This window comes from Bradysia coprophila, unplaced genomic scaffold (assembly GCF_014529535.1).
Source record: "Bradysia coprophila strain Holo2 unplaced genomic scaffold, BU_Bcop_v1 contig_151, whole genome shotgun sequence".
In the NCBI taxonomy this organism is placed as follows: domain Eukaryota; kingdom Metazoa; phylum Arthropoda; class Insecta; order Diptera; family Sciaridae; genus Bradysia; species Bradysia coprophila.
In genome coordinates, this window is record NW_023503423.1 from 859343 (window position 1) to 877557 (window position 18215).

The 18215-nt window shown below is 35.9% G+C and overlaps 2 protein-coding genes across 10 annotated transcripts in view; both read left to right on the forward strand.

Annotated features, from left to right (window-relative positions):
- The first annotated feature begins 622 nt into the window (after positions 1–622).
- LOC119074303 lies at positions 623–5741 on the forward strand. Of its 2 annotated transcripts, XM_037180325.1 has the most exons (5): positions 623–948; positions 1010–1317; positions 2631–2888; positions 3024–3744; positions 5388–5741. In XM_037180325.1, the coding sequence occupies exons 1-5, from the start codon at positions 771–773 to the stop codon at positions 5441–5443; spliced, it is 1521 nt and encodes a 506-aa protein (XP_037036220.1). In that variant the 5' UTR covers positions 623–770; the 3' UTR covers positions 5444–5741. The 2 variants fall into 2 exon arrangements, with proteins under 2 accessions (XP_037036220.1, XP_037036219.1); XM_037180324.1 differs by having other exon boundaries at positions 2631–3744.
- Positions 5742–14383: 8642 nt separating this feature from the next.
- The window catches only part of LOC119074306 (tropomyosin-2), a 30324-nt gene continuing 26492 nt past the window's right edge, over positions 14384–18215 (forward strand). For 6 of the 8 annotated variants that reach the window (XM_037180350.1, XM_037180347.1, XM_037180333.1 and 3 more), the window contains exons 1-3: positions 14384–14539; positions 17380–17536; positions 17607–17732. In XM_037180350.1, the coding sequence (XP_037036245.1) occupies positions 17423–17536; positions 17607–17732 (240 nt within the window). In that variant the 5' untranslated portion in view covers positions 14384–14539; positions 17380–17422. The remainder of the gene's footprint in view (positions 14540–17379; positions 17537–17606; positions 17733–18215) is intronic. The other 2 variants (XM_037180348.1, XM_037180345.1) reach the window with 1 other exon arrangement.

Consider the following 18215-nt stretch of genomic DNA (forward strand, 5'->3'; position numbering starts at 1 on the left):
GTCCAAAATCACGCATTTTCTTCAATACCTTAAAAATTTCGACTTCAATAATGTTTTCGTACCATCCTCTATTTTCCACAAACTTTTTGTATTCTGCAATGTTGTTTAGAATTTAAAACTCTATATTTTTCCCGAAGAAACAAATTTTTTATCTTTTCTGGTTCTCGTGATATTCAATGAAAAGCATGAAAAAACACGGAATTTCGGCTTTGAGCCGCCGCCAAAAGTTATTGCCCAGGAACTCAGCCTGGCATCCAAACTTTTCTTCATCAGGACACTAAACTCTACCGAAAAACACTTTAACATGCTCCGCACCTGACTTTAAACACAGGGTTTTCAGTGACCCCTAGACTAAAATTGAAAAAAAAAGTTTTTACTATTTGATGTGAGGTGGGAAGTACAGGACACACAATCAAAATAAGAGTAGGACAACATGTTGACAGCTGTCATTTCCTTCTATCTCGCAACAGGTGTACAAACTTATAATTATAAGTAATTATAAGGAAAATTTCGATACGAAAATGTATTTCAAATTACACCCATTACACCCGAAATTCTCATACACCATATCGACAATTTGAGCCGATCTACCATACCGACATTTTGACTAATAATGAAAGTTTTCATTATTGACAGCTGAAAAATAAAGAAAGAGATTTTTTGTTGACGCTCTGTTTCTGATCTCATCATCAAATTTATTCAAACAACTGTAAAATGACTACAAACAATTAGATAAACACTAACAGAATTCAACAACAATAACAACAACAATGACCGCACGAATGGTCCGTGCCAGTAAATCCAGATTCTTCATCGGTCTGGCTGTTTTACTGCTAACCATTGGATTCGTAGCAATATTTCACAGTTCACAGCAGCAGTTAGACGAAATGCGACAAATGGAAATCAGATGCGAACAACAACAGGAGTCGTTGAATTCGCAAATTTTAAGTGAGTAGAGAGAGTGGTTGCGATATTAAAACAGTATTAAAGAGTGAGTGTCGCTTTGCAGTCATTGAGAAATCGCTCAAATCGGAACGGTACGACCATCAACAAACCCGATCGGAGTTGATCCGTAAATCGAAAGATGCGAAAGAATATCAGGAGAAGACGATGGTTGAGTCGAACATGAAATTCGGATCGCTTCAACAGCACTATAAATTGCTGAAGAACCAACACGATGATTTGGTGGAGGAGTGTGTCAATAACAAAACGAAATACACGAAAGAGTACAACGGCTTGAAGGACAAACTCAAACGTGTTACAATTGAATTTAACGAAGAGCTGCGGAAGAAGGACGACGAAATCCAAAGCTTGAAGGTAACGGTTGGTATTGACTTGGTCAGACAGATAGATTAGAGATTTGGGAGATCAAAGTTCCATTGTTATCTACTTCCTGACCTTACTACTTCTATTACGGAAATTTCCGTGTTTTCGATGAGAAGTCGTTGAGGCTCACTGTCCGTGAAAATCAGCCTCTGATAATCTCTTGCACACCCTTACACATGGCCATCACTTCAGTTAGTAACACGATAGTGAACTCTCTCGGAAGTAATGACATAACTGTAATTCAATTCCTCTGAATATGTGCAGGCTGCCGTTCCTTCTTCGTCTCAGATCCATCTGTAACCATGCCCGAATCTGAATCCACAGCATTGACACTCCGCCTTCCCATTTAAATCTGCTTGGCCTTCACTTCTCTGAACTTATGCTTCAAGTCTGATACCATTTTGGACAAACCAAAATTCCGATTTTGACCGACCCAATTTATTCATTTGTACCAGAGCCTTTTATTTGTGAAATTGTGTGGAACTGAACAAAACTTAGCGTAGCTTAACGAAATTCGGCGAAATTTAACGAAACTTTACGAACTTAATGAAATGTGCGAAATTGAAATAGATTGTATTGAACTTAACGAAATTCTACGAAATTTAACGAAACTACGAAACTTAACGAAATTTTACGAAACTTAATGAAATGTGTCAAATTGAACGAAATTGTACTGAACTTAACGAAATTCGGCAAAATGAAACGAAATTTTACGGAACTTAACGAAATTCGGCGAAATTTAACGAAACTTTACGAACTTAGTGAGATGTGCGAAATTGAAATAGATTGTATTGAACTTAACGAAATTTAACGAAACTTAACGAAATTTTACGAAACTTAATGAAATGTGTCAAATTGAACGAAATTGTACTGAACTTAACGAAATTCGGCAAAATGAAACGAAATTTTGTGAGACTTCACGAAATTTTACGGAACTTAACGAAATCAGCGAAACTTAACGAAACTTTACCAAGCTTATCGAAATTTAACGAAATGCTAATTTCATAAATAGAAGTAAGCAATACAACAACTGGGGCCACAAATTTCACAAATATCAGGCACTACTTTACACAGCCTGTACATCGCTGTTGGTGTCGAGGTCATCACTCCTACCACATTTAAACACGCCAGCCGTTGAACCCTACCTTTCAGGTATTCTGGTACCTTTCAGCATTCTGCGTTGATGGCTGGTTACTCTCTGAAGCAGACGTACAATTTTCGATGAGTAACCAAACAGACAACATGACCTGTTGATCGGTGCTATTCCAGCATTTCCTTCATATTTCTTTCACTTTGTTTTACAGATTCAACTGAAGCAACTGCAAAGTGACAAAGACATTCTGACAACGGCACTGCAAGAGAACCCAGCCATGGACGAACCGGAAGTTAAGAAATTAAAATACAAAAATTATCGGCTGGAAAAGCTGGTCGACTCATATAACGAGCATTGTACGTGGCGACCGGACGATGCGATCGACTCGTTTGATTTACAGAAACAGCAGGATCTGATCGCCCAGCAACATGGTAAAGTGGTTGACAAGAATTTCAATGCCCAAATTCCCGTGAGTGAAAATCTGTACCGAATACCGATAACAATCGTTAACCATACCGCTTCATCTAATCGCATGCACAATTCGGGTGTCGGCAGCAAGCGTCGTGAAAGTGGTGGCATTATTAATTCTGTAGAAAATTTTCAGATTTTTCCGAAGCCAATAATTGAAGCGAATAAAGATACTGTCGATGAACCGCCAAGAAATGGCGACGAACGCAAAAGTTCCACATCACCAAATGCCCTCAAATCGTCGGCGTCCAACAATGGTGAACTGAAAATGCCAAACGCACCCGTACCGACTGCCACACCAAGCAACAAACTGAAGACATCCAGCACCACGGAGACGAGTAAATTTCAATCGAAAACGAAAAGTAAACCGATTCCCGAGGGCGTGGTACCAGTACCGGAAATGGTCGATTTTATGCTGAACAAAAATGACGATTTGAGTGAGAAGGGAAGTCAGAATGATCGATACTCGAACGTTGTGTTGGATGAAATCGGTGGCGCGAAGAAAAGCAGTGACAAAGTGGTGAATGAAGTGGTTGTCAATGATGCTGATACGGGTGCGCACGAAGTGTTGGACAACAATGATTTTTTGGTCGATGATCGGAACCACAAAGATCATTTGCAAGAAGTGCTAGAAGACAAGTTATTGAATATGAACAATGCGGCTGAGGACGATACGAATAACGCGTACGACAAAGGCCTGAATCTGGGCAAAGTGATAGGAGACTCGGATGTGCATAAAGACGGGAAAGCTGTGCAAAATAACAAATTGTTGAACGAGTTGGACGCTGACCAGGGCAAAGTTCCAGAGTATCGCGAAGACGACCTGCATCTGGAGCAAGCAGAAGAGGAGGGTGATGGTAAGTAAACATTCTGAAATGAAACGAGGGGCAAAATTTGGGTTTTTTCGCCATTTAAATCTTTGTTCGAACAGATCAACAGATTCTGTGTGAGATTCGGAGCAAGGGATCATTCATCAATGACGTCTCTTATGAATGGTTCCTTAGTTATGCTTGCGAAATTTGAGAAATTGTATATTTGTATAATATGAACAAAATTCTACAAATTTAACCAAATTCTACGAATTTAACGAATTTTACGAAATTCTACGAATTTTACGAAATTCTACGAATTTTACGAAATTCTACGAATTTTACGAAATTCTACGAATTTTACGAAATTCTACGAATTTTACGAAATTCTACGAATTTTACGAAATTCTACGAATTTTACGAAACTCTACGAATTTTACGAAATTCTACGAATTTTACGAAATTCTTCGATTTTAACGAAATCCTCAAACTTTTACGAAATTCTTTGAATTTAACGAAATTCTTCTAATTTAGCGAAATTCTTCGAATTTCACAAATAATATGACCTGGCAGATCATTACACCAACCTCTAGGTCATATAGTCCACCACTTTTATTTGAAATGAAGACGTGCTTAGATCGAACTTAGCATAATCTAAATCCGTTGTCGGTGATTTCTGTAGATGCCTACAACAGTAGGCGAGGTGTCAATTTTTGGTGTATGTGCATGTGAGGTTCTTTTCTGACGTTTTTGTTTAATTTTCAATTTTCGTAAAATTTTCTAATTTGGTCAAATTGTTGACCTAAAACGTCCAAAACGAATGATATCATAACACAAACCTCTAAAGAGAAAAGTGTGGCGCTAGCCTTGGGTAACTTCTAAAATGAATGATATCGCTGGAGGTGTCGCTTCAGCTCTACGCGCAATTGACTTCATGTAGAGAATCATCTTAGAAAATTAGCGACACAATTGGCAGATCTCGTTCTTTTCTTTTTCATATTTGGTTAACAAGATCAGGGGAAAAACAATGTATCTAAGAACGAGATCGTCAGAATCTGCCTACCTATCTATCTTACCTACTGTATGACCAACATACGCAATGGAAAACTACTGTCACCGACTGTGTTCCACTGTATTCTCTCGTGAAATAGCTTTTCCGTCTTCCTCGCCGTATATTTGTGGCACTTTTCCAAAAGTTAACCATCTTGTAAACATTTACAACTTATCCTCCAGATCCAGATGCACCAATTTTCTGGATTAACACAAAATGACAGAGGTCCATATAGCAAACGGTAATCCATGCCACCTTGCCTAAGATATCGGTTCAGATATTAATATCGAAAAAGGTCTAGAAGAAGGTGTCGGGATTTGTGAATGACTCTATGCGAGTAACGAGATGTATGGGTCAGAGGTGGCAACTTGTATTTCTGAGGTGCCCACGAGACACTTTTCATTCATTTTGCAGTAAAAGTACTAGTGCCAAGTATCAACCAAACTCCGAGTAGTGGTCTTACTTGTCCTTAGAAATAGGCGCCCCTGGTATGGGTTGAAAAATTGAAAGGCCCGCACATCTCTACGGTTCTCTTCACACATTTCGCGCACTACCGATCCACTAACCTGTACAGATTCAAAACGAATAACCACGAATGCGTCTCGATATCTTACAATTTGATTTTCTCTTTCGCCCACAGACGACGAATACCGAAATCCACAAGAAATGAAACAAGATCCTGCGGTTCGAAATTAGGCAGTGAAAAAAAAGTGAATTCCAATACGAAAACGGAGAAGACATGCAAAAGGTTTGTGACGATTATATTTTGGGATACTATGTTTGTGTATAGGGGCGACCATTTTGACTGATAGACAAGAGACATGTCTTGTTTAAGAAGTTAACCCTTTTGTGTATAGCTCCGCCGTGTTTATTGTACATTTAAGTTTATAAAGTTATCGTCTAGTATTACGTACAATATGGACATTTGAAATGCCGTCAAAAACGTTTTTTGTTCATTGATCCTTGCAAAAATATTTCTTTTACAAAAAAGAAATTTAATAGGCCCTGGACTATTGTGATCATCCATAACTTTCTCAATTCCATCATTCGCCGCATAGATATTCCCCCTGAAAATTCAGTCACGTTTTCAATGGATCATTCATAAATTACGTAACGCTTTTTCAGTGCTGTCATTCGAATGAAAATCTTAAGTAACTCAAAAAAAATACGGGCTATATGACGTTAAAGCTATACTATACGCTCCATTTAGCGGGTGGAACATATTTTGAACTTCACAGGTCAGGTAGGTCATGTATTTATCGAATTATTTAAGATTTAATTTCGATGACAGCACTGAAAAAGCGTTACGTAATTTATGAATGATCTCTAGTCAAAACCGGCGATCCAATAATTATACGCAATAGACATCTGTCTGGACAGTGAAGTGTTTGTTTCCGGTTTCCGGTTTCACCAGCAATACATCAAGGATCACGTTCATTGTAGCCAAACTAATAAGCAATGAGTGTTAATATTGTAGTCAATGTGATCGTACTCACTTTTTGTTTATTAAAATTGATATTTTACTTAAATTTTTTTATATAAAAATACAAAAACGATTTTGTTCGAATAAGTGGTATATAGCATGTAATGTCTCTGCTCCATCATTTTGTTGAAGCTTTGCAATCTATTTTGATAAATTTAAGATCTTATACTCTATAAGTTTGTATCGACGACCATCAAACCTGAAAAATGTAATTTTACAGTTTATAACTTGTACGTTCTGCCAGTTAACTAAGTGATGGTGTTAAACGATGGATTTTTTTATCGATAAATTGTTCATTATTTTTGAATGATGAATGAATAAATCAAAGGTCAAAAGATAATTTTACGTTTTATTTTGTATGCAGTGCTGACGCGAAACTACACGAATTTAACGAAATTCTCTGAATTTAACGAAATTCTTTGAATTTAACGAAATTCTTTGAATTTAACGAAATTCTCTGAATTTAACGGAATTCTTTGAATTTAACGAAATTTTTTAAATTTACCGAAATTCTTTGAATTTAACGAAATTCTTTGAATTTAACGAAATCTTTTTTTTTTTAATATACTTTTTCTTTTATTGTTGCTTGCATTGAATAAATCCTAAATTACCCTACTCTTTTTGTCCAGAACCATGGAAACTGGCCTGATTCTTGAGAAACAGGAGAAAAACTTAACTAATCGAAAATACATATATCATGACAAGCCACCACAAAATTACTGTTTCGATTTCCGATTCGAAAGAAGGTAATAAACTTCATCCAATGCTTCGGTTGATGGCAATGTACCAAGCACGGAAGCTGCATTACCACGTTGAATGTCTATAGAAATTCTCTGTTTAAGGAAAAGAGTAGATCTCTTGTCATTAGTGACATCAGCAATTCTCTTGCCCAAATCGGAAATAAATTGTTTTGCATGAGGGCCCCACGGACCTAAAGTTTCAAAACCTACCGGAACAAAATAATATTGATCAAGTAAAGAATGATATTATTCGATCTTCTTATTTTCTGCTGTTTTAGCCACCCAACCAGCATTTCTGGATGATGTATTAACATAAGTCTTTGCAACTGTGTCTCAACATGTAGCGTCCCACAGTAAACATTTTCCTTTCGACCATGGTATTAACGTCAGGCCATCCGGGCGTTTGCCATCTTCACGAACAACTGCAGGTGGTTCCAAAATTGCTGGGAGTCCTGCGGATACAACTCCTTTACGGATTGTTTCATTCAAAGTATAATGTCTTGGCCGTGTGCCGGATGCTTTTTTACAACTCAGTCCGTGAGAACCATAGATGTCAACGTCCTTCAAACAAATACATTTATGGGGATGACATATTTTTGCTCCAAGTCGTAGAGCAACCGAAATTCGTAATGTGTCGTTATCGAGTCGTAAACCAAGAGATGACGAAGGCAACGCGCTCAACCATAGTCCAGATTCTTCCTGAGATGATGCTAGTAAACGGGCTTTCTGACAGGCATCATTTCCAAAAGAAAAAGTCAGGTCAGCGAATTTCCTTTCCATAACCGGAATAGACCAAGATTTCTGAATAGCGGAGTTTTCGAATGGTATCTCGGCGGCTGATTCCAATTTCCAAAACTCGATTGCAGAATCTAAAAGTTCGTTGTTAGATGGCATTATTTGTTGTTGTAAATGGTTAGTCGCTTTCATTGAAGAAATAAATGCTGATGAAGCAATATCAGCCGTTGATATCAAACCGAGACCACCTTTCTTGATTGGCAGTGTACATTGCATCCATGTCTTCTCATCCAAACTGACATTCGTTATAGACTCTGCTGAATCCTTTATCATGTTATCAAAAGAATCCAATTTTTCTTTGAAGAGCCAACAAGGAGCAGATCTCAAAAGGTGCATCATCCTTGGGATAGCAAGACAATTCTTCAAAAGAAACAAGGCTTGGTGTGAGTTTAAACCATCTAGTCGAGAAATAAGAAGAGAGATATTCAGTATCTTCTTTTCAATCGCCGGTGGAATACCGTCTAAAAGTAACGGAGCGCCCAGTAAAGAAAAACTTTCTGTCGACGGTATACTTATCCCAGGGATCACTTCATTTAGCTTTTGCGTCTCAAATTCTGACAGCGATTTGAAATCTTTTAAATTTAACGAAATTCTTTGAATTTAACGAACTTCTTTGAATTTAACGAAATTCTTTGAATTTAACGAGATTCTTTGAATTTAACGAGATTCTTTGAATTTAACGAAATTCTTTTAATTTAACTAAATTCTTTGAATTTAACGAGATTCTTTGAATTTAAGAAATTCTTTAAATTTAACGAAATTCCTTGAATTTAACGAAATTCTTTAAATTTAACGAGATTATTTGAATTTAACGAGATTCTTTGAATTTAACGAAATTCTTTTAATTTAACGAAATTCTTTGAATTTAACGAGATTCTTTGAATTTAAGAAATTCTTTAAATTTAACGAAATTCCTTGAATTTAACGAAATTCTTTAAATTTAACGAAATTCTTTGAATTTAACGAGATTCTTTGAATTTAACGAAATTCTTTAAATTTAACGAAATTCTTTAAATTTAACGAAATTCTTTGAATTTAACGAAATTCTTTAAATTTAACGAAATTCTTTGAATTTAACGAGATTCTTTGAATTTAAGAAATTCTTTAAATTTAACGAAATTCTTTGAATTTAACGAAATTCTTTAAATTTAACGGAATTCTTTGAATTTAACGAGATTCTTTGAATTTAACGAAATTCTTTTAATTTAACGAAATTCTTTGAATTTAACGAGATTCTTTGAATTTAACGAAATTCTTTAAATTTAACGAAATTCTTTAAATTTAACGAAATTCTTTGAATTTAACGAAATTCTTTAAATTTAACGAAATTCTTTGAATTTAACGAGATTCTTTGAATTTAACGAAATTCTCTGAATTTAACGAAATTCTTTGAACTTAACGAAATTCTACGTTTTCATGACATATCCGTTCGCCTAAATATTGCAACCGAAGAGATCCGTCAAATGTCTGGAATGAGAACCGACTATATTTATATCAATTCTATCTCTCTAGAACACAGAAGTTTATAGCATAGCTACGATTATTTGTAAATGCGAAATTTATGAAATTAGGAAATTTCGTTAAATTTCGCAACACCTCGCTCACACATATTGGTTTTTCTCAGCGCTGAGTATAGCGCTTATTCTCCTAAATATTTGTCTGTCAGAGCGCTGAGTATTAGTACTGATTATTAGTAGTTTTAAAAATCAACCAGTTGCAGCTTGCCACGACGTTTTTTGGTGACCCACGTTTCACATTTTTTTCCCTTTAAATAGAATTCACCCATTCTGATTCAACAGATGATGACCAAAAACGATTGCTTTCACTATCATAATCCTTGTCAGCGCTAAAACGTACCTGAGTTCATTCATACTTCATATAGAGACGAATATGTCGACAATCCAAATGTACCCAAATTCTGTGCATGGATGATATGACTAAATCTTCTTTAAAAGTAGGTTTTTTTTACTGCTGTTTACCAGCTTTCACGACCTTTTCATGTCACAGAAGAATTCGTTCGATCGATCAGAGACTGACTAATCGCATTCACTCGCATTCAAAGAGTCAATAACCAAAATTATACCAGATAAACAAATAATCAATTAAAGTGTACGACAACAGCTAAAAAAAACGCTGTTTGCAATGAGCATATGGTCGGTCGGTAAGTATTCTTCTTACTCACAAAAAAATATAATTCACGAAACAGTTCTGTTCACCTTGAACATTTTTCACGCAGTGTTATTTAGTCGATCACAGAGGTAAATGCAAATCAATGACACGATGTTGCAATAATATATTTCTCAGATCGGTCAACCAATTTCGGCCATATATGGTTACAATTATTTATTATTATTATTATATTCTGTAGAGTGTTTCGTGTTTTTTTTTGCACACGTTGTACTTGAAATAATTTTTTCTTTTCAAAACTTTGCAGCTATAAAAGTGTATGAATTTTTAGTTTATGAAAATTTTTATGACTCGACAACATTTGTTGTTGTTTTTTGTGTGTGTTTGAGAATGTTTCATTTTTCACTGATAGCTCAAATATGCCATTATCAATGTTTTACGAAAAACATATGTCTAAACTGCTAAACATGCATGAATACCTCTTCCAGATGACTATTTCAATCTGTCAACGACAGCAACGAGTCAGAAGAAAAGCAATATCTTATTATGAAACGTCTATATTACTACACGGCCACTATCATCCAGGAACGATAATATCGCTATGTGAACGATAATATCGCTCTGTGAACGATAATATCGCTCTATGAACGATAATATCGCTTTATGAACGATAATATCGCTCTGTGAACGATAATATCGCTCTATGAACGATAATATCGCTTTATGAACGATAATATCGCTCTGTGAACGATAATATCGCTCTATGAACGATAATATCGCTTTATGAACGATAATATCGCTCTGTGAACGATAATATCGCTATATGAACGATAATATCGCTCTGTGAACGATAATATCGCTCTGTGAACGATAATATCGCTCTGTGAACGATAATATCGCTCTGTGAACGATAATATCGCTCTGTGAACGATAATATCGCTCTGTGAACGATAATATCGCTCTGTGAACGATAATATCGCTCTGTGAACGATAATATCGCTCTGTGAACGATAATATCGCTCTGTGAACGATAATATCGCTATGTGAACGATAATATCGCTATGTGAACGATAATATCGCTCTGTGAACGATAATATCGCTCTGTGAACGATAATATCGCTCTGTGAACGATAATATCGCTCTGTGAACGATAATATCGCTCTGTGAACGATAATATCGCTCTGTGAACGATAATATCGCTCTGTGAACGATAATATCGCTCTGTGAACGATAATATCGCTCTGTGAACGATAATATCGCTCTGTGAACGATAATATCGCTCTGTGAACGATAATATCGCTGTGAACGATAATACGCTCTGTGAACGATAATATCGCTCTGTGAACGATAATATCGCTCTGTGAACGATAATATCGCTCTGTGAACGATAATATCGCTCTGTGAACGATAATATCGCTCTGTGAACGATAATATCGCTCTGTGAACGATAATATCGCTCTGTGAACGATAATATCGCTCTGTGAACGATAATATCGCTCTGTGAACGATAATATCGCTCTGTGAACGATAATATCGCTCTGTGAACGATAATATCGCTCTGTGAACGATAATATCGCTCTGTGAACGATAATATCGCTCTGTGAACGATAATATCGCTCTGTGAACGATAATATCGCTCTGTGAACGATAATATCGCTCTGTGAACGATAATATCGCTCTGTGAACGATAATATCGCTCTGTGAACGATAATATCGCTCTGTGAACGATAATATCGCTCTGTGAACGATAATATCGCTCTGTGAACGATAATATCGCTCTGTGAACGATAATATCGCTCTGTGAACGATGATATCGCTCTGTAAACGATGATATCGCTCTGTAAACGATGATATCGCTCTGTAAACGATGATATCGCTCTGTGAACGATGATATCGCTCTGTGAACGATGATATCGCTCTGTGAACGATGATATCGCTCTGTGAACGATGATATCGCTCTGTGAACGATGATATCGCTCTGTGAACGATGATATCGTTCTGAGAATAATATCGGTTTTTGGACGAATTTTTCACCCATGGCGATTAATATATTCGAAAGGACCATCCGAAGTTTGTGAACTAGCAGCTCTAGTCCACAACCCAGTCGCCTCCAAATTGGCCTAAATTGAATTTTAATCCCATGAAAGTGAAGCTACTTCCTGTGATTCTCTAAAGAATCCTCAAAGATCCTGCATAACTTCCAAAAGACTATTCAAAACCTGGGAACTAGCACCCAGTCATCTACAAATTGACCTAAATTGAATTTGAATCCCAAAAAGCTAGGTAGAGACAGCGCAACAACTTTACTGAAATTTTAGTATTCTTTCGCTCCGATTTATAAATAATACTAGTTAGTTACGTATGTGGTTTGGACGTTTGATTTTAGGCAATTTCTTGAAGTGTAACCCTAACGAAGTACCTAAAATCAATCGTCCAAACACAGGCACGTATATGATTTTTCTTGCAAAGGGACGATAAAACCACTTCGAGCATGTATAGGGTACTAAAACTGGACAGTGTTATCACACAACTATGAAACACTGTAAAGACCATATCATCCAAAATAGTACTTCATTTGGCAGCTATCGATTGCCTGAAGTGCATTGCGAAAACTCGAGAAAAAAAAACAAAATTCATCTTATCCCCGTCCTCGAACAACGCACCAGCATTTGCTTAAACTGCACTTGCCAATTTCAAGCAAAGTATCTTAGGCTGAAAACAAACGAGACATTAAAACGTGTTTTGGTTCTTGTTTTCAACTCGAAATTGTCGCAACTGTCAAATAAAGTCAGAAATTTCGCTATCGAAATTGTCAATGAAAACTAGGACCAAAACACGTTTTCAATGTCTTGTTTGTCTTGTCTTGTTTGCTATCCCTGAGGGTGTATGAATGTGGTTTTATAAGTGTGAGTCGAATGTATGACACACTTGTCAACTGTGGTGTCTGAAATCCAGATAAGAAAATGCTGGTTCGTAGCCCTGAAGCATGAAAAAAACGTTTGACAACATTTCTCAAATAATGAGCTGAAGCATTCAGAAATAAAAGTGGTCTGAAAAACTACATATATAAACAATTGGAGCCGAGTCCCCGTGCCTTGCATCAATGAGCAAAATTAAGGCATGATCCAGACGCTAAAACAGATCTTCCCAAAATTGTGGTTTTTGGTCTGAGTCAGTGACCCAAAATGGAATCGTGGTGTCAAAGGCTAATTGACCAAAATTTAGGTTGATGATAAAACATTGAAGGCATGGAATACATTTCCGCAAGAGCATTCAGTTACATTGAACTTGCTTCCATTAGATTTACGTCTGTAGCCTTATTCCTACTAATTCCTATCTATATGTATATGCTAGCTTCGCTTAGGTTCACCTAGCTTCACTTGGAATAGGAATTCTATTTCCCAAGGAATTCCGATTCGCTAGAAATTTCGATTTTCTATAGGAATTGTGATTCTGAGTGTAGCTGGAAGTGTCAGTGTGATAAGAAGTGTCAGTGCGGTTAGAAGTATCAGTTGGGTTAGGAGTGGAAGTATGATTAGGAGTGTAAGTGTGGTTACGAGTGCCATTTGAGTTGAATGTGATAGTGCTTGTTGATAATATTCATAGAGTAGGTTAAGGCCAGGTTATGGCCGCATATATCGCACAGATGTAAGCGGGTATAACCTGGCCTTAACGGTTTTTAAATTCATTTTCGCAGCATTTTCGATTTGTTTCATCTGTTTGCTTGACCTAATTGCTTCCAAACTAATCTAAATGGAGTACTAATGGTCATATTGTGTCAATTAGTTTGTTAGTCAATTAGATTAACTCGAGTTGATTTGATCACTTAAACGTTAAGTCAATCATTCAAAATGTTCATCCATGCAAATACTCCCATGAATTTAACTTTAGACCACTTGCTAAACCTACATGCCAGGTCCCAAATATACGAAATCTGCTAAAAGTATTCAATTTCTAATGTTCAATGTGGGTTTGTTTGCGCATTTTTCACTGTGATATGACGAAAAAAAGTTATTTTTAAATTTCATTTTCCTAGCTTTCGGCTAATTGAAAATAAATATATTCGGAACCTGTGTGCGTGTATTGGCTTTGCACAAGTAAACGAAACATTTTCATTGCCAAAAATAAAAACAAATGAGAAGGATACGAGAGAGCGAGATGTGCAAGTTTATGTTGTGTTTTATTTAGAAATTTATAAATTTTGTAAATCAAAAATCGGGAAAATCGGCGATCGTGAAAATATGGAGGGATAAACGTGGTGGGGGAATGTCACACACACACACAGACGATTTATTCGCATTAAAAGAAAATTGTCGATGGAAATGCTTCGGAGAAATATATATATTTCTTTCTGTCCGTATCTTATTCATATATATGTGTACTTGTTTAAATGGCATGATGATCGTGTATAGGATTGGTGTTATATTGTCTTATGCAGCGAGATCTTTATTTTCGGGAAAAGTTGAATGATTTTAACGATGTATGCGAAAAAAAGGTAGTGGTATTGTAGCTTGAGTGGGGGATATGAAAGACGAAAATCGTCTTTGGCTTGGATCATAATTATTTTTTGTTGTAGCAAACGTACTATCAAAAAGTTTAACCGTCGTACAGTTCGCCGTCAATCTGTTCATCTCACGGACTTGATCTGTAAGTGGTTTTTTTTTGTTTCGTTTCGTTCATAGTCAGTCAGTCACGCTAAATACAGAACAGAAAGTGATTAATTCGATCGATTTAAGTTTTACTTTTCGGTGAATATTTAATTCTAAAATCCAAGTGAAAACAACACCAAACAAATATGTTTCATTATGAAGAATCTATTACTATTACCATGCCCCTTGTATAAATATAGTTTAAATTGCTCTTGTAGAACATGATATAATAATAATAAAGACAGAGAGACCACAAAAGAAAAATGTGTGCCGTGTTCTGCATAGGCTCCTCTCTGAATTTGAATTTACACAGCTGGATTTAGGAATTTCTAAATGAACAAACAGTTTAACAATTAGATTTTAGATGGAAAAATGTTTCCATTAGATATTTAGCGACAGCCTATTAATTTAAAAGTGGTCGGATTGGCGGGAACAAAGACACACCGATTATATAACGATCTTACGGCCAACATTCCATTCGATTTTATTTTCCTTCACTTTGAATCATCGAATGATTTACTGAATTTACCGAGAAAAAAACAACGTTTTTGAGGAAGTTATTTGTTATCATAAAGTGTGCAAGTTGCGAAAGAAGTAGGTGACAAGAAATTTGGTGTGAAAACTTAAAAATTGCGGAAAAAGAATTTCTTTCTTCAATTCGTTAATTTTGTTTGTTGAAGGTAACCATAGGTGATACCAGCCTAAGAGTATAAATTATACCTAGATAGGAAATCTTGAAACAAAATTACGTAAAATAGTGGTTCCAACATGAAATACGAACGGTTTGGTAGTATGTGTTTGTCCTTTTAATTAAGTAGGTAAATTGAACTAGTCAAAAGTGCACTGGTATCGTACGAAATACCAGTCTAGGTATGATTGGGTACCTTAGCATAAGAAGCAACATAAAATCATAAAAATTTGCTTAATGTGGTACCTAAAGTAGTGACTCACCTCCACCACACTGTTGATCAATGAATCAATGGTCAAGTCATTATAAATGCATGATATATCAAAAATGCATCATGGTGAAAAAGGTTTATTAGTAAATCGCCGACTGTTATTCTGTGAATATTTATAAGGTATTTTGGTGTTCGTAACGAAAGCGTACGACATTTATGTGTTACGAAACAGTGTCATCCGAAATATTTGGGATTTTTTTTTTTTTGTGAAGATACGCACGATTATGCAGGCAGAGAAATTATCTTTTTGTTTAATTTAAATTCGTCTCAATCACAAAGAGTAAAGGAACAGGGTAAAAGTTTTGTTCATTTTTCACGTATGATATGAACGGTTTATGATTCTGAAAATAAGATTTTTGCTTTTCAAACCCCAAGAAAAAAAAAACTCAAATTACGAACAAATCGGCAACTCACCACATAATGTTAGTTATTTTCAGAATCTAAAAATATAACTCGAGTATGTGCGAGAAGGAGTAACGTGTCTGTTAGGTGTAAGCTCTTCTATTCGTTGCTTTTGAATTATATTTTTATTTTCGAAAAATGAGTTTCGTTCGTTGGAAAAAGTCCTAATTACCAGTGTCTAATGTTACCACGGCCAAATGTAATATGAAAGTGTGCGTTTTTGTTGTGTTCTTCTCTAATTTTCGTCTGATGAAATTTTCCACTTGCTTTCGATTGACACACATTGAGACGCACATACAGTTAGTGTACATTCTATCACTTTTAGGTTTCTATTTTTAGCTCACATCGGAAATGAAAACTCTAAATGTGAGCTAACTCAGTAAGGTTTACAAAGCTAACACATTTTTCGGTTCGGATAGCTTCCAAGCAGGGCTTGGCCTATCTTGGAATTTTCAGAGTTCTTCAAAATTAAAATTCGCTAAAATAGGCCCTTCTTCCAATAGCTTATAAAAAGCAAAATAAGGTACAATTAAAGCGAGACAAGGTACAATTAAAGCGAGACTTAAGTTGAAATTAGAAGTGCGGATTGATAATTGAGTAAAATTTCAACTGAAGGTTCTGATGACTTTTGTAACATTTGCGAAAGGCATTTAGTTTCTTTCCTAACAGGTCTCCCATTTTATGTTTTTTAGTCGACTGGAGCCACGACCCCTGTTAGTACAGCAGTATTTTGCAATAACCATGTTTAAAAGACATTTTTTAACTGATAGAAACTCGGTTATTACAAAACGGTGTCATTAGTAAATTAGTTTACCGAACTTTACCAAAATCGTCCCGAAATTTATCAAAATTTACCGAATTTACCTTTCAGTAAATTTTGGTAGATTTAGTACTCGAGCTAGGGTCCATTATTGGTAAATTCATTAATCGAATTTACTGACATTTACCGTGTGTCTGTAATTTCAGCACTGCAACAAGTTTCAAAAACTGATAGTGTGTCACTTGACACTAAAATCAATCCACCAAACGAGTTGATAGCACCATAACGTCCTGCTATTCATATGAAGCGATTATTGCTACATTCTCCGAGTTTGATTTTCGCCCAATCAAAAAATTTAGCCTCGAATTTGTCACCAGATGGATCGGTGATAATTTTCTAATGAATTCTCCATCTACTTATTGAGACATAGGAGCAAATTCGTGCCCCTACTCTCATAAGGGAGGTCTTAGCTCCTGTAGCTCATACACAGTATCGCTATAAACTCTTCCTTACTTCTATGACCTTGACTGAATGAAAATATTTAAACTACGCAGAGCCAATACAGGTCGAAGGTTCAAGTTTTTACGCGATTTAGCACGGAGATTCTTAAATGAAAATAAGCAAATTGTTGAACTACATTAATATCATCGCAACATCAACACTAATGCAATATAATACAATGATAACTAAAACGTCCTCCCTTTTATTTCTCTGCAGTTAATTTCCGATTTCGCCGTAAAATCAAACCAAAACTTTCACCATGGACGCGATCAAGAAGAAAATGCAAGCGATGAAGCTTGAAAAAGACAATGCCTTAGATCGTGCATTGGTTTGTGAACAAGAAGCTCGTGATGCCAACATTCGTGCAGAAAAGGTAAATATATTGAATCGTAAATGTATATCAGTGCCATCTAACGAACGATTTGCTTCGATCCAATGAATAGGCTGAAGAAGAAGCCAGATCGCTACAGAAGAAGATCCAAACTGTTGAGAATGATTTAGATCAAACACAAGAAGCTTTGATGCAAGTGAACACCAAGCTTGAAGAGAAGAACAAAGCCCTACAAAACGTGAGTTGTTAATTTTATCACATTTTTTCTGAAGCAAATATTTGTTCCTTGTGATTTGACGGGAAAAAGCGTTTTAAACTGAGAAGGAAGCAATGTTGAGGTGAATTAGTCCATTTGAACTGTATAAACTTTGCGTCTTTGCCGTTAAAGCGAAGCGTACATCGACTTAATATACAATAACAAAAGATAAAATCCAATTTACCCACAAAAATGATAACAGATGGCATTGCTTCCGCCCCACAGGGTCAGCGTAGCGACATCTGTTATCATTTCTCTAAATTTATCTCATGGAAAACGGACAATTGTCAATTTTCAGCTCATAGTTGTGGGCCAACGTGATTTATACTTCCTAGGTTGTATAAAACAATTTCTTCTGGCTTTTTCTTTTTAAGCGTTAAAAAAGTAACATTACCGTTGGAAGGCCTGTCCTGTCTAATTATGTTTTCTTATCAAGTTAGATTTTTCTTACAAAAATAAGAAGCG